The sequence below is a fragment of the Protopterus annectens genome, chromosome 6.part0 (assembly GCF_019279795.1).
Source record: "Protopterus annectens isolate FY-2018-M chromosome 6.part0, PAN1.0, whole genome shotgun sequence".
Taxonomy (NCBI): Eukaryota; Metazoa; Chordata; order Ceratodontiformes; family Protopteridae; genus Protopterus; species Protopterus annectens.
The window spans coordinates 596526918-596551795 of NC_056737.1; the positions used below are offsets into that span (position 1 = coordinate 596526918).

General features: G+C 40.5%; 2 protein-coding genes across 3 annotated transcripts in view; one reads left to right on the plus strand and one right to left on the minus strand.

Moving 5' to 3' along the window:
* Positions 1–24878, minus strand: part of FANCM (FA complementation group M) — a 2552324-nt gene that overhangs the window by 1609066 nt on the left and 918380 nt on the right. The window lies entirely within an intron of this gene.
* The window catches only part of LOC122804424 (heme-binding protein 1-like), a 387784-nt gene continuing 365815 nt past the window's right edge, over positions 2910–24878 (plus strand). Inside the window, exon 1 of the mRNA XM_044074267.1 lies at positions 2910–3341. Within this exon, the coding sequence (XP_043930202.1) occupies positions 3101–3341 (241 nt within the window). The 5' untranslated portion in view covers positions 2910–3100. The remainder of the gene's footprint in view (positions 3342–24878) is intronic.

Below are 24878 nucleotides of genomic sequence, written 5' to 3' on the forward strand. Positions count from 1 at the left end.
TTGCAAAGTGAGGATCTAATATCTTGCTATGGACTTTTTTAGTAGTGCAGCCCCTGTAGTATATGCTATATCATCCACCAAGAATTAGCGAACACAAGTTGCAGCACACAAAAATATTAAGCCACATTAGTAGTACTGTAGTACGCAGAATACAAGCCAATATGCAATGTCAGAATCCAGCATACAGTTGTTGAGGCCTACAGAACAACATCTCTAATAACAGCACTATAAGAACACTCACAAACAAGTAAAAACGAACAGAACAACTTACTGATGCATTGGTGAAGGCATAGCTTTATAATACCTACCCCACTTAAACTGTTTTTTGAATATGCTCTCCATATTATCTGCATGATTTTTAGAACGAAGTGCTACTGCTTTGGGATATATACCCACAGAGTTAATGGCGACAAACTATTTTCCATTACTTTCATTTAAAAGGGGAGCCAGTGCTTTCCCTTAAACACCCAGCCCCTTGAAATGGCAGCATAGCTCAGAAGGTTACAGCTACTAGCTGTTAATGAGTTCCATCCTCAAGTCCTGGATTTGATCAATTAAATTTCATTTTCAAACTGTCCATCTCTGAGCAAGTCACATATGGTGTCCCCACGGTCACTTGTATTGATTGGGCTTAACCAGTTAACAAATAAATAAAAATAGGCTAGATGGGTGGTGGTGCCACCTTACAAATGTAATTAACCCAAAACAAAGTTTGCTGATATGGGTGCTGTAGCATATAATGCAACCATCTTAAGTTACACTACTGACATCAGAAAGAGTGCTGGTACAGTAAAGCACAGTTCAGGAGAGTATTAGGTCATGTTAGCCTAGGATGTATAAAACATTTGAAAAAGTTTCATGGTAAATATATTCTATGGTAAAAGACTGCTCACCGCTTAAGATGGAAAACAGCAAACGATATAACTCATGAAGCACTACAAAAAGTTAGGTCCGTCGTTATGTTTGCAGAAAGACAAAATAAATTGCTACAGTGTATACAATTAGTGAAACCCACATGAAGGACTGAGCAGAGTATATGAATGAAAGCAGGTTTGATTTCATTGAATTTGTGGACAAGGGAATAACGCTGCTCGATATAGACATTTTTCAAACATAGCCTGGGAGCAGTGTCTGGTTACGTGACTTAAGTCACACAGTAGACAAATGGAAGTTCAGAGAATCAAACCTTTGACTACAGGAAGCAGGTCATAGCCTTAATCCTCTAAACTGCGGTGGTGGTGCTGCGGCAGCGTTGTCGCCTCACAGCAAGACGTTGTCCCGTTTGATTCTCAGCTAAAGCGTCTTCTGTGTGGAGACATGCGTGAATGGGCGTACCTTCGTTGAAGGTTGTACATCAGGGCTGGCAACTCGGTACGTAAAAATCTGCTGCCAATCAGTAGCGGACCAGAGTTCAACTGTGGCAACTCCTAACCGGTAAAAGCCGAAAGATTCAACAACAAGCCTTAATCCTCTACACCACATGCCAGACAGGTCAATGCAACTAAAATAGGTCGGCAGCAGATGCTGTGAGAGAAGATTCCTGCAATAACATGTATACCACTTATGAAAGCTTAACAGAAACTTTAAAATGCATCAAGATAGCCAACAAGGTAAAACAAACTAGCACTTTTAAAAAAAAGTTTATGAACAAATTGTCGAGATGTCAAATACAAGACGGGTGAAAACAGTAGAGGTAATATAAGCTAGTAGAAAGAGGATGATAAAATATATACAGCAGCCTTCTTCATGAAGTTATCTGGTTAAATCTGCACAGCTACAAGAAAATGTGATATGAAACAAGCAAAAGTGAATCCCTCAGGAAGATGGAAGAAATGTACTGCTAACTGAGATTGCTTCTTAGCTAGTATATGTGGAGGTGGATAAAATGAGCAGCCAAAGTACTGGACTTTGTACACCCAAGATATAAAACATTTGTTGCTTAAGTTTGTTTCTCTCTGCTTCTGATTCTAACCATTCACCTTGTTAAGATCTGGTGGTATCACATATCCCCTTCACACAACTGTGAGCAGCCAGCTGATTAAAAAAAGTGGCTCTTATCTAGTGACAGTGGTTCCAGGAAAACTGCCATCTTCTAAATGAAGCCAGATGGATGGGATTCATCCGTATTAGTGCTGCAAGCATATGTGTAAAGACACCAGATTTATTTATACATTGTAGGTATTACCTTTGTTCTCAAATGATGCAATGCAAATAATCTGCTGGATGTATTCAGAAATGCCTCGAGGAGAAATGAAACACCTTTGGCTCCTCACAAAAGAGTTGCTGTGGCACACAATGTCGAATGTTTCAAACACCATCAACATACATCCACAGTACAGCTTAAAGCAGTAGCTGTCATAGTAAAACCTGCTTCTTAATTCAGAAAGTTGAATTACATCTTAACCACAGACTGCTAACACAGTAGCAGTACAGGTCACAGTTACTGAGCTAGCAGGAAATCTCAAAGAAATTCAACATGCATCAGAAAAGACTGATCTGTTTGCAAATGAAACACAAACAGTAAAAATGTACTTTGAAATAAGTTGCAAAACTAGTTAATATTTAGCAAATAATCTAGAGTCACCAGTTTGAGAGTTATTTTGCATTTTTTTTAATTACAACCAGAATGCATTTTTATAAAAGCAGGAATGCAAACAAGCAAAACACGATGTTGCTTGATGGCTTTCCTGAAGAGTTCTACCTTTCAGCATTTCACTCTAAGTGTGTGCAAACTAATAAAACAGGCTTTTCATTGCTCAAAAATCAATGGAGAGGGAGGAGTGATATTATACAGCTAAAGGTGGGACAAGAGTAAATGGGCAGGCAAATCATGTCACAGGAAGGAGGGAGAGGCAAGCTTTATTAAGAACAGTGGGGAGGGATCTGTTCAGTCAACAACAGTTTGCTCATCTTCCTTAATGTCAGACACTGTATTCACAGCCTATCAGCAGTGCTGAGCCTTTTGCATTTCCGTTCACAATTTATGTAATGCAGAAATAGCTCTCTAACTACTGCACTTCAGTTTGTTTTTCACCCTTCTCTGGCTACACTACCTTATTCTTAACTCATCGATCTGTGCTAACAGTTTCTCATAATTAAAATGGAACGAGAAGGCTGCCTAATGAGCGGTGGTGGTGAAGTAAGTGAGCCAAGTTCTCAAGGTGGCATGATCACTCTCGAGGACCTGGATAACATGCCTGAAGACCAGGGCTCTGATTCTGCTTACAACAGTAACAGCAGCTTGGGAAATGACACGGAACAAATGGAAGAGCAAGAACAGAACAGGCTGCTTACCTACTGGCAGACTGTAGCAAGGGGTCACCAAGTGCAGGTGCCAGACGGTAAGACTTTACACTGTTTCAGTTGTAGCAACAAGGCATAAGCACAGCAAATGTATATAAATAATACAGAAATGTTCAACAACAATTTCTACAGCCTGTCAATTCCTAGAAACTGTATGCATTTGGGGTATATTTCATACAATGTTCATGTTTAGAATGATCAGCAAATGATATCTGAACTTGTACAGAGGCTAGTTATTGCTTTTGATGGAGTTAGGTTTCTAACAATTGCTAACAGCTTCAAATCATAACTGGTGTTAAATTGTTATGAGAAAAAAAATTTCGAGACGTTTATCATAACCAACCCAAAAGACAAGCTACTTGTACTACTACTACTACTACTGCAGTAACAGCTCTTGGAGAGCTTCAGAAAAGCATTTTCTTCTGAAAGTTAACACGCCAAGCTCTGATTTGCACAATGCTTCATGAAATGCAGGCAATGATTTACGTATGTTGCACATATTCCCTTGTAAGCTTCATATAAACTAGTCGGCCCTGTAAAGAAACTGATGAACACTGACTGCTTGGAGAACAAAAGCACAGTGGTGACCTGTCAGAGTAGTGAGATTACAGTACATTTGCCCCCTTATTACCCTTCAAGGTGCATACAAGATTTAGTCAAATTATCTATAAGATTCTTCTGTTACATTTATCTCTACTGCATGAATTAGGTTCCTTTAGCAAGACTACTACCTTCTTACACACTGGAATTCATTAAAACATATTTAGGAGAATAATGTTCTTACATTTAAAGAAGAAAGTTTAACAAAGCAAGACAAGAAACCAGTTATCTGTATTTATCTGTATTCATTTTATTAATTAATTTTCTGATACTCACTTTATTCAGTTCAGGGTCATGGGGAATCTGAAGAAAACTGTGGCATTCAGCACGTTCAAGGCAGAGAAATCGTGGACAGGATGCCAGTGCAGAGTAGGTAATCACATAAATACTAGCACACTACATAAACACCTGTAGGAAATCTGAAACATTGCCAACTTGCATATGGCATGTCTGAGATGTGAGAGCAAATCAGACCAGCAGGGAAACCCACGCACAGATGCAGTGAAACCATGTGCTTACCACACACAAACAGCTGAACTATTTCTTTAAGATTAGTGCTTACTTCTGGAACAGTCTTAACTAAGTGAGCAACATTTAGTCTGAGCACAATTCTCTAGCACTGTAAATGTTTTCTGGGGGAGGGAATCATTACACAAACCCAAATAACACTTAAGTAAACAGATACATTAGTCAAATATACAAGAACTAACCAATAGCACAGTGTAATTTGTAGTGCCCACAGGCGATTCTACGTGGAAAGTGAAAATAATACCTTAATAGAATTTGTAAGTTCATGATATATCCTTAAAGGATCCCCACAGTTCATCAACAGATTAAGCACAACAAATGTCATCCCACTCTCCCAGTATTTCAGTATGCTTATTTCTCACATGCACCATTTGTGTATCTAACATTCAGAAGTCACTTGCAATAGAAGAGGGCAGAATGGGACTACCCGAGTTGAAGGGGTGTGACAGAGCAACACAGTTAAGGCTCCTATACATAGCAAAAGCAGAAAACTATAATTCAAAGTGGAAAGAGATGATGATGAAACAAGGGGGAAGCTTAAGTAACAGGGACAGACTGGGATTTTGGATGCAGACCTTTAAGGAAAACAATAACCATACAGAATATTACATTCATAAAGTAGCAGAAGGTCTTCTAAGAACTAAGCCAACATGGGGATGGGGAAAGGAGATCCTGCCTATAGGGATGACTGCAATTAGGGATACAGACAATAGGCAAGAGGGGGCGTTAATATACTGGAGAAAATTGGCAAAGGCAACAAGGTATTGGGAGCAAATAACTAGACAGGGAAAGGTAACAGAATGGGAAGAAGCCAAGAACTTATTTGGAATGCAAGCTAGAGATTGCCTTCCATATCAAGGATTGATATCGGAGTATAGGCAAAGAGAAAGAAACAGGGGGTCCTAAATGAAAGACCAGCACTGATAGAGTTTTTAGCAGAATCTAGAACAGAAGCTGCCATTAAGAAAATAATAATTAGTACAGTATATAAAATACTGCATGATAACTCCAAGAATTAATCAGAGGAGGTTAGGAAGAACTGGGAAGAGAGATTAGAGAAGCAATTCACAAAGAAACAATGGGGGGATATATGTATATCTCCCAAATATGCAACAAAATCTATGATCTTTGCCTGGAAGTGTTTACATAGGTATTTTTATACCCCAAGCCGATTTCAAAGAATTTTTGCTCAGGTAGACAGCAAATGTTGGAGGTGAATAGGGAAGAACTGGGAACTTATTTTCTGGGAGTGTAATGAGTTGGCAGACTTTAAAGATTCCCTGTAGACTAGTTTGTCGGATATGCTGGGTAAACAAATTGGAGTAACTAGGGAAATTATTTTTTGAGCTATGATACAGAATTGGAATTGCCTAAACATAGTAAAACCTTGCTAAGTCTAATTATGATGCCTGCCAAAAAAGCAATTACTAGAAAATGGAATCAAAGCCTAAACCAACTTTGCTAGAAATAGTGAATATAATAACAGAGATAAAACAACTGGAACTGGGATCTTTAGAAAAGGGTAGGAGCAAATTACATAGGAAAAAGTGGGGAATCTGGGATCAATTCATGCTGAGGAAGAACTATGTTTAAAAGAAGGCAGGATTTAAATGAGCTATGTAATGGTCGACTAACAATGACTGGATATTTTAATTGTTTTGCAGCTACAGTTGTGTCAGTGCAGTTTGGAATGTATAATGTTTGCACCTGAGATATTGTCACTATGGTTTATTTTCATTTACATAACTATAACATGGTTTATGTCATACATGATAATTTAATAAAGATGTTAAAAAAAAAAAACATCCAGAAGCCCCACCACTAGCATATTCAGCTAGCACTTCTAACCACTCATAATGCTTCAATGTTGTTGTTTGTCTTTTCGGCTTTTCCTGGTAAGGGGTCGCCACAGAGGAACTCCGGTCCGCTAATGATTGGCAGTCGATTTTTATGGTGCCGAGTTGCCGGCCCGATGCCCAACCTTCAGCGAAGGCACGCCCATTCACGCATGTCTTTCGGAGGCCACTCAACCGCGGGGAGGACATGCAGACTCCACACAGAAGGCACTCCCTGCACACTAGCTGAGAATCGAATGGGAGAACCTCTTGCTGTGAGGCAACAATGCAACCGCTGTACCACCACGGCTTCACTACTCATAATGCTTCAATACATTTTCACAAAAGTCCTAACACTCGAAACTGTACGTATGGCATCCATAGTGTCAGAATACTCTTCATCATATAGTAGCTTACTCTTTTAAGACAGAAAAATTCATTAATGGCATTCAGGCATGCTCTCACGCTTTTATACTCCTCACTGAGTGCCTTGTATTACAACCTTTCTAAGGTAAAAAGATAAGCATCTTTCCGCTCATTCCATTCTGTTATCCTGATTCTGCACCTGCTGCGTCTAGTGTTGTGAACTACAGAGCTATACAAAGGACTCAATACTATCTCACTCAATCCAAAAGGGCAAAAATAATTTTTTCATAACCATTTTACCAAAGTAATTACTACTCAAGGAATAATATAAAAACATATGTGCATTAAACCTATTTATTTTATACATACAATATGGTTTAACTGCATTTTGTTGGCCAGAATTTTCCAATGACACCAGGGAAATTCACCATACTTTCAGCAAAAGTGCCAGGAGAGACAGATGAGTTGAATCTACCCTTCTTAGGAGCAGTCAACTGGTCTGATGCTCATTCTTGTACCATGTTTAAGAAATATGAATGAAAGGTAGACTCTTGCAGAAGTAATTGCATCATTGCATTCCCCATTACATATTTCATTTTACTGGCATTAGTACAAATTCGATCCATTCTTCTGCATGTAGGAAAAAAAAATAAAAGCTGTTTTTTGCAAGCATACAAATGTTCAGTTCTAGTAAGTGCAATTTGCAGTTAAGTTGCAGGACAGAAAATCAAAGTAGTTAACATATAAAAACTGCTTATTTTTCTTGGTAACAAATATGCAGAGGCCTTTCTGCAAATGGAAAGATCTGAGAAGCTGCCTCAGTCAAACAAGCACTTAATTCTTCAATGGTATTTGTTTTTACAGGAGCAGTTCATTCAAAATCCTCTGGCTCAGGTCAGAAGAAATTTAAGTATGAAACTATACTATTAAAGGGCATGACTGGAGTACCCGATCCAGCCATGATCCACAAAGCCGGTGTAAGATATTTAGGACTGTGAAAGTACAGAACAAAACTGCCAAGCTGATTACAAGCTTGACACTAAATATGTGAGCGCTAACTACACACCAATTATGCTGCCCAGAAAGAGCCAGGCAGATAAACATAATCCTCCTGCTCCAAGTACTTCAAAGGACAAAAAGGACAGTGTGTACTGATAGAAGTAGAAGTAACTACATCCAGAACTACAGTGCATACACTTAAACTGAAGGGAAAATAATGCAGAGAACATTTCTGGATGAGAAAACACACAGGTTCTGAAGCAGATGACTTTTCAGATCTCGGCAGCAGATTAAAAAAAAAGTGCAGGAAGATGATGCGTCTACACACGTTTAAAAATGTTTTTTGCATGGATGATTCTCCAGTTTACTCTCTGAAACCATCACAGCTAATGTGTAAAGAAGCACTGCTGCATTATCTGACAAGTAAGTATACACATCTTGGATTGCTGACCCCTCTTAGACAATAATGCTCATATATGTAAAGGAGGGACAGGAAAGTTTATTTATTTAACAATGCAAAAGTGGTTCCTTTAATTCACTCTATTTTAGACAATACTGTGCAAAATGGTTCCATATTTTAACAGTATCTGGTAAAAACAGAAAAGGAAATACATCTTTAAATTATAGGCAGTCTGGAAAAAAAAAGGTATGACTCTTGCACTGAGGAAACGGCACCCAGGTACACATCTGGCTGGGGAAAAACCTCAGTCCAATGATTGGTACTTTTAATGCGGCCATGGTCATATTAAAAAAATCATAGTACTGCCCATGCAGGCACATACCACATATCACTGCAAAGAAAATGTGTTGAGGGCATATGTTCCTGTTTAGTGTACAGTGATTTAATGAAGTAACAGGGTAAGTAATGCAGTCTAACTGCAGGCATATTTCATTTGTTTAGTAATGAATAAGGTACCTCATTAGAAGCAGCAGCAAAGACAACAGCAGACTGCACATTACTATGAGGGAGAGATGGCAAGACTGACCCGAATTGTGTTGAATTCTCTGTAGATGTGGCCATGGAACAGCACACACCTATAATGTTTAAAGATGCAAATCTAACTTGGGAACCCACGTCCCAGAACAGCAGACTAAGTCAGCACATTGTGGAAAGACGAGGGTCTTCATTTTTTTTTTTTTTTTTTTTTTTTTGGTAGCTGGGCCATCCTTAATCTCCACTCTCCTTTTCTAACCTAAGCTTCCCAGATTCCAGGGCCATCAGCCTATTTCTAAGCAATGGGACAGATTACATTTTGTTTGCAGCTTGGAACAGATGGAGAAGAGATCAGGTTGTCCTAACTGCAGCATCAATTGCTCTGTCACAGGATTTCAGCAATGAAGCATAACCCTGAACGTGCTGGCTTTATGCACACTATGTGTGAGCATGCAATGGAATACTGTGAGGGGAATGCCCAACTTCAACAGCAGTATCTTAGTCCACATCCACATCCACATGCCTTCCTGACTACTGATCTCCATGCATACCTCTCAAAGTCTATATTTTGGAGGAATGTTCCCATTTTCATGGCTGATTTAAGACGGTCCTACTTTGGGAGGTATGTCTCTATTTTCAGTCTTGATTTACCCCTTTCACACAACTTTTTGAATCTTTTTCATCACGTGTGATTTTTGAAGCAGTCTACTAGTGGCAACAATAACAAACAAAGAGGGCACATACCTTACAGATCCTTTTTTCTGAAGCAAAAATAAATGACCTTTTGTAATAGAACTTTGTGATACAGTTCATTAAAATGTACAGATTTTGTATGGTCTCTGATAGTGTGTTTATAATCTTTCTATCATTTTGCCACACACTGTTTCTAAATGTGTACCTGAGCAGTATCCCACATTCCTACTGGAAGCAGGAAGAGTTGCGTACTATCTGGTATTCAGATTTTATGCTAATTAAAATATCCAGATTTTTAGCTGGATGTTCCTAAAGTTTCAAGGCCCTTTGCTCCTACTTTAATTGTCTGCAGGTTGAGAGGCATGTTTCTATGCTCTACATTCTCCACCAGTGGTACATAATGGCATGACTCCCCTGGATTTTCCCTCCTCCATAAGAAAAGTGAACTGCTAACTGCTTCAGCATTCCTTTCTCCTAACAAGTAAGAACCTCTAGCGTTCAAGGTATTAACTGAATCCATGTCACTGGGGCTGCAGTCAAGATTTCATTAGATACCATGGCCCTAGAAGTTACAATGTCACCACTCTAAAAATGTTAAGGAAATAAGATATTAGAAACTGTACTGACAAACTCAAAGAACAGCTCCGTACATGAGGTCTGAAGCCCACAATAAAGATGTTTAACAGAAACGGAGCAGTGAAAGTTTAATGTGATACTCAAGAAAACAAGTCTTAAACTACACTTGTGTCGCACACAAAGTTTGTTGCATGCCAAAAGTACTGCCATATCAAGTGTCAAAGGTCACAAACATCAGCTGGAAGGCTGGGCAGTTGGGTAACAAAAGGGCCAAAATAAGCTAGTATGAAATTTAGGAGAAAGTACAGTTGTGTCCCACTTACCAATTATACCATAATTATAGATGCTTGAGTACATAAATGTTGCAGTACTAATCCTTAGGTCTTACTGGCGTGCAGCAGCCCACGACTGACCCGATTTCTAGAGTCTTAGCATCATCCTATGGAGAGAGATGCTCAATGACCAATAACCAGATGTCAGGGTATAAGAAGGGTGTCAGGCAGCACCATCTTCAGGTCTTTCTAAGCTGAGAAAAGCAGTTTGATGCCAAGGGACAGCACAAATTCCCCATTTGTCTGTTGTGTATACAAAGAACAAACATAAGTACAGTTAGGAAGAGAGAAAAGGATTATACGTAGACGCAGTAACAGAGATGGCCCCTATATAACTGAGGGGAAGGAGGAAGATGGGGATAAGTACTGAAGTAGTGATCTACCCGGGCATCTAGAATTATGGTAAGAGGGACACAACTGTACTATGTTCTTCATAGTCAGTGTTGCAGTACTAATACTTAGGAAGATTCCCAAAGCTATTCTGTGGAAGGAGGAGATTATTATAGGTTTAGGAAATAATATTTTATAGGATGGCAGAGGTGAACCCTGTCCTGGCCCTAGAGACCTGTCCTACGTTACAGTGTTTAGTAAAGGGGTGAACAGAATATCAAGTGGCTGCCTCTAGGATGGTTTGAGTGGGAACTCTTTTGAAGAAAGCAGTGGTAGTTCCCTGTGGAATGGGCTCTAATGTGGCTAGGTAGAGGCTTTCCATGGTGTGTGTAACAGAACCTAATGCAGTTTGCAATCCATTTAGAGATGGTTTGCTTTGAGATAGGATTGCCTTCCCTTCACTCTGAGAAGGATACAAATGGGTCTATATTACTTTGTCAAAAATTAACTTCAGCGAATGGCTGTTCATTGAACATACAGTACATCAATAAACAGCAGTTCATTGAACGTTCACATCAGCGAACATGTTTCCCAGGGCAATGAGTTATTTGGCCAACATACCGACGGTCACACACACCTCAGTATATTAAACCCACCAAGGTGGGGGTTACACCCCACCCCCTACTTATATACACCAAGTCCGAGATCACACTGCAGTGAGGAAAAGGGCAGATTTCCTAATGCTTGCCAAGTAACTCACTGCCATGGGAAAAATGCTCTCTGATGTGAATGTTCAATGAATGACTGTTCACTGATTTATGTTAGATGAACGGCCATTCGCTGAAGTTAGTTTTCAATGAACTAACACAGACCCATACAAAAAACTGGTCTGCCCTGTCAGTATTCTTTGTTCTGTCCAGGTAGAACCTGACTTGTCTGTGGACATTCAGTGAGTGAAGGATTCTTTCCGCTTTGTTTTGTGGGTTTGGGAAGAATACTGGCAGATGGATAGCCTGGTTAAGGCAGAGCTCTGGGTTGGCATGAATGATAGGTTTATTCTGAGAGTTACCATGTCCCTGTGGAGGACAGTGAAAAGCTCTATACTCAACTGCAGTTCTGAGACTCTTCTAGCTGAAGTGACGGCTATAAGGAAGGTGGTCTTCCAAGTGAGTATCTTGAGTGGTTCAGTAGTAGCCATCTCAAAGGGTGGCAGGATTAGTTTTTCCAATACATAGTTTAGATCCCATACTGGAATGGCATCCCTTCTGGAAGGTCTCAGGTGAATCATTCCTTTTAGAAACAGTTTCACCTGAGGGTGAGAGAAGAGTGGTGGAGTAATCTGCAAGCAAGATGAGATGGCAGAAACATGAACCTTTATGCTGGAATAAGTAAGACCCCGTTCAAACAGGTGCAAAAGGTAAAGCACTACTGAACTGATGTCTACTTGAGATGGGATACTGAGTCGGCTGTGACACCAGGTGGAAAATCTCTTAAATTTGGCCCTGTATGATTTTCTGGTGCTGGGCTTTGTTGCCTCCTTTAAAACAGAAGCATCTCTTTTGGATAAGGCATCGAGGTGTGTGTCATGACCCAATCCTCCAGGCAGCTAGATTAAGAATTGCCAGGCTGGGGTAGAAGGCCGACCCCCTGATTTGATTGAGAAGGTTTATACCCTCTGAGAGCATGTGAAATCTCCCCTCACTGAGGGTGAGGAGGAGAGAGAAAGTACAGTTTATGTATACTTACCATAAATGTAGATGTTTGAGTGATTTCACTGTTGCAGTCCTGACTTATGGGATTTCCTGCTTCGGAAGCCCTTGGTTGGCCGGACTAACAAAGTAAAAGAACTCCCTCCTCCCTGGGATGGCGGACTCCCTACCCTGACTTCAAAACAGTTGGGTATAAAAGGAGCCAGCCAACTCCACATCATCAGTCTTTCTTGCTGTCAGAATCTGAAGCAGTTGTGAGTGCATTGGTCGGTCCACACAGGAGTGAGAAATTCTTCTTAAGCTAAGTACCCTGTTGGGAAACTCTTTTTCTTACTTCCGACTCATCACTTAAAGTTGACAACTGTTTCTGTTGTGGTAACAAATCCCACAAGGACTTTCATAACTTGTGTGTCACTTGTTTAGGCCCAAACCACGACATCCCAAATTGCCGTCTGTGTGGCCATTTCACTACTAAGGACTATAAGGCGTAGGGCCAAAATTCTGTCTAAGCTCCTTAGTCAGTAATCCACTTCCCATCGCTCGATGGCATCCATCAGTCATTCCGGGGTTGAGCTCCCTAAGCAAAAAAAGGTAAAAAGACCCAAACTTAGAGCCTTGAAAAACAACCTTGCTCCGTCCTCCAGTCCACCAAGGCTCATCATCACAGAGGATGAAGAGGTGCTTTCGGAGCTCCCTTCTGCGAGCAAAGTGGTGACACAGGCCTCTGTCGAGACCCTTTCAGAGTCAGACATGCTGTCGGGTCCCTTAACTTCAAATTAGGCCCTGGCGTTCAGTTCATTGGTTGGATTTGGAGTCACTATGCAGACCTCGGCTTCCAGTGAATGATCCTCAACTGACAACAGCCCTTCGGGGCGTCCACCAATGTTGAGTTCTTTCAAGGAGACTGGCTTCAGAGTAGTGGACGTACATAGGCCCAAGGAAAAAGCTACACCTAAAAAAACTTCAACCTCAGTTTCTGTTCCTAAGCCTACCATCTCGTCCCACAGGTTATCCGCATGATTTGGTCAGGTTGGCCAAGGACCATGAGAGTTTTTCTTTTCCAGTGGCAGGCTCAGGAGTACCCCCAAGCAAAAAAAAGTGGGTCAGGGAGTTTCATGATCTCTATCATCACAAACCTTTGGTTGTCCCTCTAGTTTTGGTAGTGGTTGAGGATGTCTTTATGGAATCATCTCTCAATCCAGACTCTCTTCCCTCAGCCCATCATAAGCCAGAGAAGTTTTACAGGGTACTGGGCTTGCATAAATTCCTTTTTAAGAAACCTTCTGCTGACCCAGAGGCTGTCACCACAGGCCCCAAAGGAGTTAGGGACAGTACTTCAAAAAACCCACTGTCTACAGACAAGGAAAGCAGGGATCTTGATAGATTTGGGAAGAAGATTTACACTTTATCTGCCCTGGCCATGAGGGCTGTCAATTCCCAATTTCATATGATAAAATATCAACAGAATATTTTAGAAAAAATGAAGCAAAAGATTTCCACCCTAGAGGACAAGAATACCTCCAAGGAATTGTTGGATCTCTGCCATTCCAGTTCCCAGGTAGCTAGGCACTTCGGATATAATGCCCTAGAGGCAGCTTCCCAAGCAGCTGTCTCTGGCTCAGTCATCAAAAGACATGCTTGACTTAGGGAATAGACATTATTAGCATGTCAGTTCTAAACTGCTAAATGCACCCCTGGATAAGGACTCCCTTTTTTGGACCAAAGGATGAGGCTATGTTAAAAAAGATACAGAATAAAGCACAATCAATGCAAACGGTCAAGGACTTTCTCGAAGTCCAGCCTCCTAGGTTCACCATGAATTTTCCCACTCTGCATTGGTCCTTTCCCTCCCAATCAAAACCCAGTCAGAGGAAAACCTCGAAAGGAATGGCCTCAAAGGCAGCAACAGCAATTGCAGAGAGTAAGGCGATGGTCCTCAGGAACACCCAGACCAGGGAGTTCCAGGCCACAAGGCCCTAGTAGAGATCAGCAATGACCCTCCACCCCCCCCTCCACCCACAACCCCGGACAAGATAGGAGGAAGACTTTCCTTATTCAAGGAAAACTAGCCCCTCATCACCACTGACAGGTGAGTTCTGAAAGTAATCTCAAACGGCTAGAAGCTCACTTTCAAAGAACCATTAAGATTCTCAGGCTACCCTGATGTGCCATAAAAACCAAAGGGCAGAGGCCATTTCTCAGACTCACAACCTATGCTCTCAGGGCTTAGTGGAACCAGTACCAGACCACCAGAAAGGAACATTTTTATTCCAGGCTATTCCTGGCCCCCAAGAAAGAAGGCTGCTGGTGCCCTATCCTGGATCTGTCCATTCTCAATCAGTCCCTCCTAGTTCCAAAATTCAAAATGCTTACTCTTCAAAAGTTTCTTCCCATGATCACACTTCAAGCTCTAATGGTTACCTTGGACCTGAAAGATGCCTACTTGCTCATCCCTACAGAAAAATCATGTAGAAGTTTTCTTCACTTCAGAGCAGGTATCAGTCACTTTCATCTCTCTGCACTTCCCTTTGGCTTGTCTACTGCTCTCAGGGTCTTCACCAAATGTCTGGCTCCTATGACCGCCTTCTGCAGAACAAGAGGCATCCAAATTTACCCTTATCTAGACGGCCTCATTCAGGCAACAAGACAGTCCGAGCTCCTCAAAGATCTGGCCTTCACCCAGACCCTTCTCTCTTCTCTAAGGTTCACCATAAACTTCAGCAAGTCCAACATAAACCCTTCCACCAGGATAGTGTTCCTGGGGCGCTGATGGATTCCTCCCTCCAGAAGGCCTTCCTTTCCCCAAACAGGACTTCCTTCTTAACCCAATACTTCCGAGATATTATGCAGAGGCAATGCCTCTCAGCCAGGGAATTTCTCAGAGCACTGGGGTACATGGCATCCTGTATACTAATGATCCCTCTGGCCAAGCTACACACAAGGAAACTTCAGTGGTACCTCAAGAATCTCTGCTGCCAGCACTCACAGCCCCTAGAGACAGAAATGCACCTAATTCCCTGCCTCAGAGAGGACCTGGCTTGGTGGTCACAAGCATGTGCACAGAACCAGCGTCTCCCCTTCAGGTTCATCCTTCAGGGCCAAACAATAACCACAGATGCATCAGACACAGTCTAGGAGACCCATTTCCAATAACTCCTATCCCAGGGCAAATGGGAAAACCAGTCCAGGCACAAGCACATAAACTGGAAGGAAATGATGGCAGTACAGAAGGGCATGATAGCCTTCAAGGATCACTGGGAACCAGAGGTTCTGCTTATCAAAACAGCACAACAGTCATGTGGTACATAAACAAGGGGGGGGGGTACCCACTCCTACCATCTTTGCTGGCTGGCAATGCAGATCTGAGAGGCAGTCAATGCTATGGGGTTGCACCTGATGGCTCAGTACCTTCCTGGGGCTTAGAACACTTTAGCAGACTGTCTCATGAAGACACTTAATGGATCACCATGCGTGGCAGCTGCATTGGGAAACATTTCTCAGCACAGTCCAGAAATGGGCTGGGCCAGAAGAGGGCTACCGGTATGATGTTGGGCCTGTTAGTCCTGATCTTTGTAAGTACCCTCAAAATCAAGGGTAATGGGGGAAAGGTGTATAGGAACCTGTAGATCCATGCAAAGGAAAAGGCATCTATTTTTCCATGCTCCTTCCTGTTGTGTTCTGGAGCAGAATCTTAGAAGTTATTTGTTATGGAGAGAGGCAAAAAGGTCTGTGGAGGGGATACCCCAGAGAGTGGAGAGATCCAAGAAGACTTCCCTTTTCAACATCCATTTGTTTTGATCCAGTAAGTCTGTATTCAGAGAGTCTACAAGAAGACTGATGTGGCTTGGGATGTACAATGCTATGAGAGTAACCTCCAAGTCTTGGGCCAACATCCAGATCTTCCTGGTAAGGCTGCACAGTATATGTAAGACAAGTTCTCCCCTTGTTTGTTTACATAACATATAACTGTGGTACTGCATGTCCACATTTGCAAAGTTCCTGGCCTTAACTGCTGTCAAAAAGCTTTTATGGCTAGGAAGACTGCTAGCATTTCCTTTAGATTACTATGCATTTTCTTCTGTTGTGGGGACCAAATGCCCTGCACCCTTATGGGGCCTAACTGGGCTCCCCAAGCTATGTGTGAGCTGTTAGTAGTGAAGGATTTGTCTACCTGAGGTAGAATGAAAGTTGCTCCTGGATTCTTTTTGACGCATGGGAGCAAGGGTAGAAGGGTTTCTAGACATTGAATGCTACCTCCAGTCATTTTTAAGAAACCACTGGAATTTCCTCATGTGCAGCTTTGCCAATGGGACCACCAGGATACTTGAAGCCATGTACCCTAAGATCCTCAAGAACTCTCGGGCTGAGATGAGTTTTGTGATTAGGCTGTTTAAATAATTTGTCAGGAAACCTGCCTTGTTCAGAGGGAGAAACGCTTTCCTGTTGGATTGAATCTATCAGAGCCCCTAGAAACAGGATCCTTGTTTGGGGCGTCATCTGAGACTTCTGTATATGTAACATGAAGCCCACCTTTTGGAAGCAGTCTACAGAGGTCTGGAGAGCATCCAGGATCTCTGAGGTGGATCTTCCTTGGATTAGACAGCAATCTAGGGAAGGATAATGTGTAGCCCCAGGGTTCCATAATGTGCTATCGGGGCACTAAGCATTTTATAAAAGCTCGAGGCAATATAGAAACCAAATGGTAGAGCACAAAACTGGAAGTGGGAGCCTGAGGCTATGAATCATAGGGGTTTTCTGTGACTGATTGGTATAGGAACATGAAAGTATGTGTCCTTTAAGTCAATAGTGACTATGGCGGTATCCTGAAAAATCACACGGAGCAGCTTTTGCTATGTAAACATCTTGAATTTTGGGATGTAGAGAACTTGTTTAGCTCTGAAAGATTCAGAATAGGCTCTTTTCTTTCAGAAAGATCCTTGAATAAAAGCCTTTTCCCTCTTGACCTGAGGAAACTGGCTATATGGACCATTGCTGAAGTAAATACTTGATAATTGGGGGTAAGAGGTTTTCTTGTTCTTTTGGAAGTCTTGGTATGCCCAAGGAGGAGGGAGGGGGTGGGAATTCCTGACTAGGATATAGTATCTCTTTTCTAGAATGCTGAGGAACCACTGATCCCTTGCGGTGGTCTTCCACTGGCTTAAGAAGAGGGAAAGCCTTCCTGACAGGGGTCTCTGAGGGGAGGAGGGGGTAGCACACAGTTACAGCTGTTCTATATATTGGGCATGCTCTTTGATGGCACCTTATCTCTGTGGCTACTCTGTTTGCCATCTTCTGTATTGCTTTGGTCTTTTTACACAGGGAGGCCTCCCCTTGTCTCATCTGAGTGGAAAGGGCCAAGGTTTAGAGAAGTAGTTTCTACTGTACCTCAGGGTTGTAGAGAAGTACAATTCTTTGACAGTTTTAACTTATTTTCTTTTTTGTCTAGTATCTCAAAGACTTTTGCAGTTGGAGGTCTGAACAGGAACTCTGTCTAGTGGAGCATCCAAATAATTCTGCTTTAAAATGGTCTGACAGTGGTCAAGCTCTGAGCCACCCATATCTGCAGATAAATGAACCTGTAAGCAGCTGCTCTGCAACAAGCATCTAAGGTGAGATATCCACATTTCAAGGAATGTCTTGCTGCCTGTAGTGCTTTTCTAGCTATGCCCTGCATCTCCCCGTACAACATTCTATCATTTTATCTTGAAGAGATTCCAAGTATTATCATATGGATATGGCAAACTTAAAGCTCTCTTGGCTAGGGTTGCAGAGGTACAAGCTTCCTTGCCAAACCGATCCAGCAGTCTGCTCTCCCTGTCATTACGTAAAGGATATATGAATGGTCCTTTTGGAACCCCTTTAGGAGATTCAGTGGAGACCACAGAGGGATCAGCTTTATGATTTTTGTCTGATTTCCTAGGTGCAGGTGGGTAAGGAGTCAGGGTATAGGGCTATGCCCTCAAAAATATAATTTAGTACAATGTCTACCAAAGGGATAGACAATGGCCTAGAAGTTAAGTTTAATAGTTCCCTGCAATGTGTTTGTGCCTGGCAGAACTCCTTACTTTCCCAGTTAAAAGCTTCTTTCATTTTATGTAACGTGTCTTCAAAGGAAAGGTCTTTGGATGGGGAAGCTGAAGAAAGAGTATCATCAGAGTCTATGGCTGGGTAAGTTTGGGATTGCAAATGACCTGAATAAGAGAGATCTTTTTCATCTTTAGAGGATGAAGAGTCTTCCTCCTCCTGGAAGGCTACTTCACTTGTTCTTTAAGATGGAGTCTGAGAAGCCTCAGAAAAAAGTTTGCGAGAGTACTCTGGATTTAATGAAAGCCATGAATTCCTGTGCTATCTTGACCATATCCTAAACTTCAGTCTGAGATGTGGGAGCAGAGGGTGGAAGTGGGACCACATTTGGGTTTTACAGATCATTTAACAGGCACAGCAGAGGGATGTGGTCATCTGATCGCAACCTCGTAGGAACATCGGTAGTTAGTGGAGACCCAAGGTAGTCTTCTGGAAACACTTCAGCTGTCAGAAGCCGATGCTTGCAGAACAGCATCAGAAACAATTTACATGTGAGCAGTGGTGGTGGTACTCGTGAGTAGGCTGGGGACTGTGGTGGTCTCGTCAGAGGACTCCAACCTAGCATTTACCAGTTCTGGGGGCTGCAAAGGTGACTCACCGAGGTCTTTGGTCAACTTCAAAGCAAATGTAGTAGTTTTTTCTGCAGCCTCAATTTCTTGCTTTTTTTTTTTTTTTTTTTTTTTTTTTTTAAATCTTATTTTTTTTTGGGGGGGGGGTCATACTAGCAGTCATCAGAGCAATTGAATTGCAGGACCTGCAGAAGTCAGAGGTTGCAGTGTTACGGAAGAAGCCAATGAAAAGGACTCCATATGAGCCGAGAGTCTCTCAGCCCTACATTTAAGGGTTGTTGCACAAAACTTAACACAATCAGAGCAGCTAGAGATGTGCTGAGGCCCTAATCAAAATGATTGAAAATCTTTATACAGGATTTGTTTCCCCACAAGACAAATAGTTATTAACTTTTCTGAACATTAATTAGAAAAGAAATTTCTCCAACGGGCTACTTTTCTGAATGCAGAGGACCTCTGGAAACATGAGCTGATATATGGACTAAGTGTATAAAACACACGTGAAGTGTATTGGACTGCACAGCTAGAAAGAATGGAATATGGCGCTGAGAGACTCCCTTCTTATACTCGGACATCAGTCACTGAACAATGTCAGCTTGGGATGATGCTAAAACTCTGGAAATCAGATCTGTTGCAGTTTTTTGCATGGCAGGAATATCCAAAAATTAGTACTACAACACTGACTACAAATAATACATTATTTTATTTATTTGCATTTTATTATCTGGGTTAGTCTCACAAGGCCAACTTGCCTCTTTTCATAACAGACACAAGAAGGTAATCATACTAATTAGGGGAAATTTGGCCAGGACACCAGGGAACTTCCCCAACTCTTGGTAGTCAGAGGAAGAATTTGTGTGTTACACATCCTGACTTCCTGTTTTTTGTCCAGGTGCAGAGGCAGCCAGAAGAAACATGGAGAAAAGTTGCTAATTCAGCTTTTGCTGAAACTGAAGTGAAAGTTGCTGAAAATGTAGTTGAAAAGGTAGAATCGCTACCAGTTTATCCTGATGATGTGTGTGCAGATGACACTGGAGGAAAAGAGATTGTGGCTGAAATAGAGATGAATTCAAAGGAAAACTTTCAGAAGAGATAGTTTGAAAGAGGGACAGTTACCTCTGAAAAATGCATAATTACAACCCTCCAATGGGGGGGTTGCTTATTTGGAAAAAATGGTAAACCAAAGTGAACCAGCAAATGGAGCAGCAATTTCATGGAGCGACATCATGGAAAAAATAGAAGAAAAAAAGTGAACAGACTGCGCCAGAAAAAGTTCCACAGACAAAAACTTATGCACAAACTATTGGAGCAGGAACAAAGAAGAAATAAAAGAAACAAAAAAGAACTATACAGCAAGTGTGAGCAGTAGAAAAAAAAAAAAGCAGCAAAAGAAATCACCCAATGGACAAACGAACCACTGCAAACAAACGGTAATGCTACCCAAATCAAAAGTATACGAACAGTGGAGCAAAGCATGGTATCCTTCATGCACAAACAACTGTACACACTTTTAAAAAAACGAGCAGTATATAATCAGGTTAGCGCTTTCACGACCAAGCCGGTGGCTTCTTCAGACCATATGGTTTTAGACTGAGCAGGCCATGGAAATTTTTTTGGGTGCATATGAACAAAAGAAAATATTTATCCACTGTTAGAATATGTGGTGCAAGCTTTTTACAGGCAAAAAATAAAGAATAATGATCCAATTTAGAACTGAAGTTGAAGCAAAGGAACTGAAAGAACATTTGTTAACTATATGTAAAGAAGTAATGGACACTACAAAAATATATAATGAAAGAGGACTATGGACTGGGGGATGGAAATGTGGAATAATACTGAAAATGATAATGGTATGCATGTGCCTAGTACTGTTAATGTTTATGGTAATAGGGGTTTTGTGAAATACAGGGGTCAAACACTTATTTTTGTGGAAAAAATGATCATTTAATCACTGACTGTGATAAAAAATGTTATTTATGTGGTAAAACAGGGTATACTGCAAAAAATGTGGCAATACAGAGCATTTATATCTAGAATGTGAAATAAATGTGCAAGAAAATGAAAACGAAAATGAAGTTATACAGGAGAAAGAAACAGAAGAATGTGTTATACAAGAAAATATACAAAGATGTGACTGATAAAGGGTTTGTACATTAAGTTGAAGAAAGTAACAAGGAAAAAGAAACAGAGGAGACAAATGAGGAAGAAAGTGACTAGTGCATAGTAAGAAATTAAAAAAAATGATAGGGGAAAAGAGTTAAAAGAAAGAAAAAGAAAATTTAAAAATATAATGCTTAGAATAAAGGAAAAGGATAAACATTTTATTATACTAACTGTCCTTAAAAGCTAAAAATATTAGCTTTCAATATAAATATGGTAAAACATCTTAGGAGGAGAAGAAGTATATGACAATGGGGTGCTGCAGTAAATGCATATTACTGTTTTAGAAGATATCAGATTATTAACAGAGGAAGAAAGAACACAAAATGAACAACTTTGGAATGGTGCTGTAGTTTGGAACATGAAGAAAGAAACATATGCTAGGGCATATGTATATTATGTCAAGAAAGCATTAAAATATTAGATGTAACCATGCTGGAACTAGGATGGATTACAGTAATATACTTCGGATGGAATAAATGTGTGTATAGAATTATATCTTTATACATATGTAACAAAAAAAAGACAGAGAAATGATGTTTAAAAATATTCTTGAATATGTTTGTATAAATATGGACATTATAGTGGTGGGAGATTTTAATTGTAATTTATGAAAAAATAAGGGCAATTGTGATGTTAAAATGGTTAAAGAAATTATGAGAAGTGGAAAGTTCAGTGTATGGGAGAATAACCACTAGACCTACAAAATGAATGAAATTATGACAGAAATTGATTATTTTTCAATATCTGATCATTTAAAAGTTAAACAAAAGGAATCAAGTATGCCTGATTTTGGATCATGTGGCTATATGGGTTAAAGTGCAGGAAAGTGAAGACTATATAGCAACAAGAAAAATAATTAAGATAATTAATGAAAAGGAATTAGATTTAGAAAAGAAAAAAGAACTTATGGAATTATGGAAAAATCATATGAATATCAGAAAGTTTTATGAGAACTGGACAGTTTGGTGGCTTAATTTTAAAGAGAAATCTATAACTGTTTTTAGAATGTATAAGGAAGAAAAGAGAGAGAGATAAGATATTAAAGTTATGAAACATTCAGAGACAGAGAAGAAAAATTCATTTTATGAAAAAGAAAAATATATAGAATGAATCAAATTAAAATTAACTAGTTATATAAATAAAAATATTGTTTACAAGGAAAGAAAGAGGTAGCACCATATTTGAGTAAAATAAAAGCATTAAAGAATAAGGAAGGTGAGCAAATAAGACAGCAAGAAGGAATAGACGAAAAAACTGAATAGGTATTGGAATTATTTAAGAGAAGAAAACGTAGAACAATTTTATAAAGATGAAAATTAAATAAAGATAATGAGTATTTAGAACAAAAAATAACTATGAAATAATTGAATGAAATTCTAAAAGATATTAACATGAATTCCGCAACAGGACTGGATGGAATTGAATATGGTATATAAAAAGAAATGGAGTGGCAAAAATAATTTTTGTAAAAGTTATGAATGAATGGTTAGAAACTAGAATTAAAGAGAAAGAAATATGTATGAGTTATAAACTTTATATTTAAAAAAGGAAATAAAGCAGAGATAAAATTTGTAGACCTATAACATTGAATAATACGGATTCTAAAATTTTCAGGAAAATAACAAAAAGGTTACAAAAAATGGATAGAATATATGACCAAAATGTATTTGGAAGAAAAGGAAGTCAAGGGCTATTATGGACAATAAGAGAAATAAATGAGGATATCTTAAATAAACTACTACAGATTAAAGTGTAGCTATCATTCTAAGCCTTTTAGTTTAAGCACTTGGGCTTCAGACCAGTTGTTTTACGTTAAGGTTTGTGGTCTGCACTGTTGTGGCAGGACAGGTAGCTTACATCCTTCTAAGTTGTGAATTGCTGAATGAAGGCTCATTGCCTGTTATTCTAAAAGTGCATTAGTTCTGGTTTAAGCACTTGGGCTTCAGGCCAGTTATTTTACATTAAGAATGTTCATGGTCTGCACTCTTGTGGGAGGAGAGGCTGGACTCTGCCCTTCTGAGCTGGAAATATCCTGTTAAAGGTTTATAGTGCCTGCACATTTGAACTGTTTCTTACTGAAATTGGTGCGCCTTGTTTGCTGTAGCATAGACTAGATCCAGGCCTGCTGAATCTAGCTTTGTTTGTATAACTTGAGCACTAATCCAGGCCTTCTTTTTTGGAGAAGGTTCCCCTGCACCCCAGTAGCAGGAGTGTGCAGTTAGAACTTGTCTGATTGAAGACTACAGGAACAGGGCTCAGTTTTGAGATTTTTTTTTACTGGTTAATTGGGTAATTTGTTTAAAAGCCTTTCCTGATTGCTTGTAGTCATCTAAAGCTGCTTTAAGTGTATTTTTTTACTGTTTGTAGTCGTTTATAGCTGTTTTAAGTGTATTTTTTTTACTGTTTTTGCCTTATCTTTTTAAAAAAAAATGTCCTGGTTTCACACCTTTCTAAACTAGTATAGTCCAGTTTTCAGGCTAGTGCTGAATTCAGGGCTGTGTTACAATTTTTTCTGAGATGCCCATACCTTACTTGGATAGAGGGAGGTTTCTCTGTTCACCTGTAAGAGAGGGAGCTTTGAGCAGCCATCTGTCCCTGGAGGAGGGGTTCCAACCCAGAAGTTAGTAGTTTACAGGCCATTTTGGGCTAATTTCTCTCTCTTTCATTTCCCTGCTGTAAAAACCATTTTTGCACAGTTTTGCACGTCCGGGCAGCGCCGGTTAGCTAGGGCTAAATTTATCCCGGCTCCACCAAGTCTCCTCTTCAGTTTTTCCCTTGAAAGTAGTCTAACTCTCAACCTAAGCACTTAAAAAGCATCCTACAGTCCAGCACTTGCTTAGACCTAATAGGAAGCACTAATATACCCAGACAATTGATTGCCCAGCAGGGCGAGGCTCATTATTCACCCCTCACCAACCAAGCGACTAAGCAGCTCACCCTACTATTCAGGCATGACCAAAGGGCAATTTCAGGTATACTCTCCAGTCCAGCTGGTGAACCTGGGTATCCTGAGGCAATGTTACACCTGCCTCATGTACACAGACAACCCTCTCCTCCTACCACAAAACATTAATCTATGAGAGAGATGCAACTATATAGCTAAACTGGAGGCTACGCTCTTTCCACCCAAGACTGGAACAGGCAGTCATGAGGAGAAGGTTAACACTTGCACCACACCTCCTGCCTCACATAGACATACTAAACCAGCACTGGCAAAAAATACACATAAATACACAAAATCATACTCAGAGGCTCTAAATAAAAACCTGCAAAAACATCACAGACCTCCAAAGCAGACACCCAAAAAACCTGCACCTCCTGTCACAAACTAGACAACACATAAAACACAAAATCAGTGTGCTGCACAATCACAGCCCTTAAGGCAAAATAACATACCTAACACACTAGTAATAGGCAACTCTATAGTTAGGCACAATGACGTCCCACTCACTAGGCTGGACAAGGAGAAGGTTACTGTTAGCTGCCTGTCAGGAGCCAAAATCTGCCACATAACACAAGCACTCAGGTCACTCCAGAACAAGTACAAATATGACTCTGTCATTGTTCTTGTTTGTGTGAATGACCTGAGATGTACCTACCTGGACTACATGAAGAGAGACATGGAAGAGCTCTCTGATCATGTAGCCCAGGCGGGTATGACCCTGACCAGCATCCTGCCCTCACCAAGAATGATACCGCAGTATAAAGAAAAAAAATATCAATTTCAACAATTGGCTAAGCTTCTGGTGTCATTCAAAGGGGATCCAGTGTCTGTCAGCCTGGGACGACATGCTCGACAAGCCTCGTTGCTTCGCAAGAGACGGCTTGTACCGGTCACCCCTAGGCTTTCGAATACT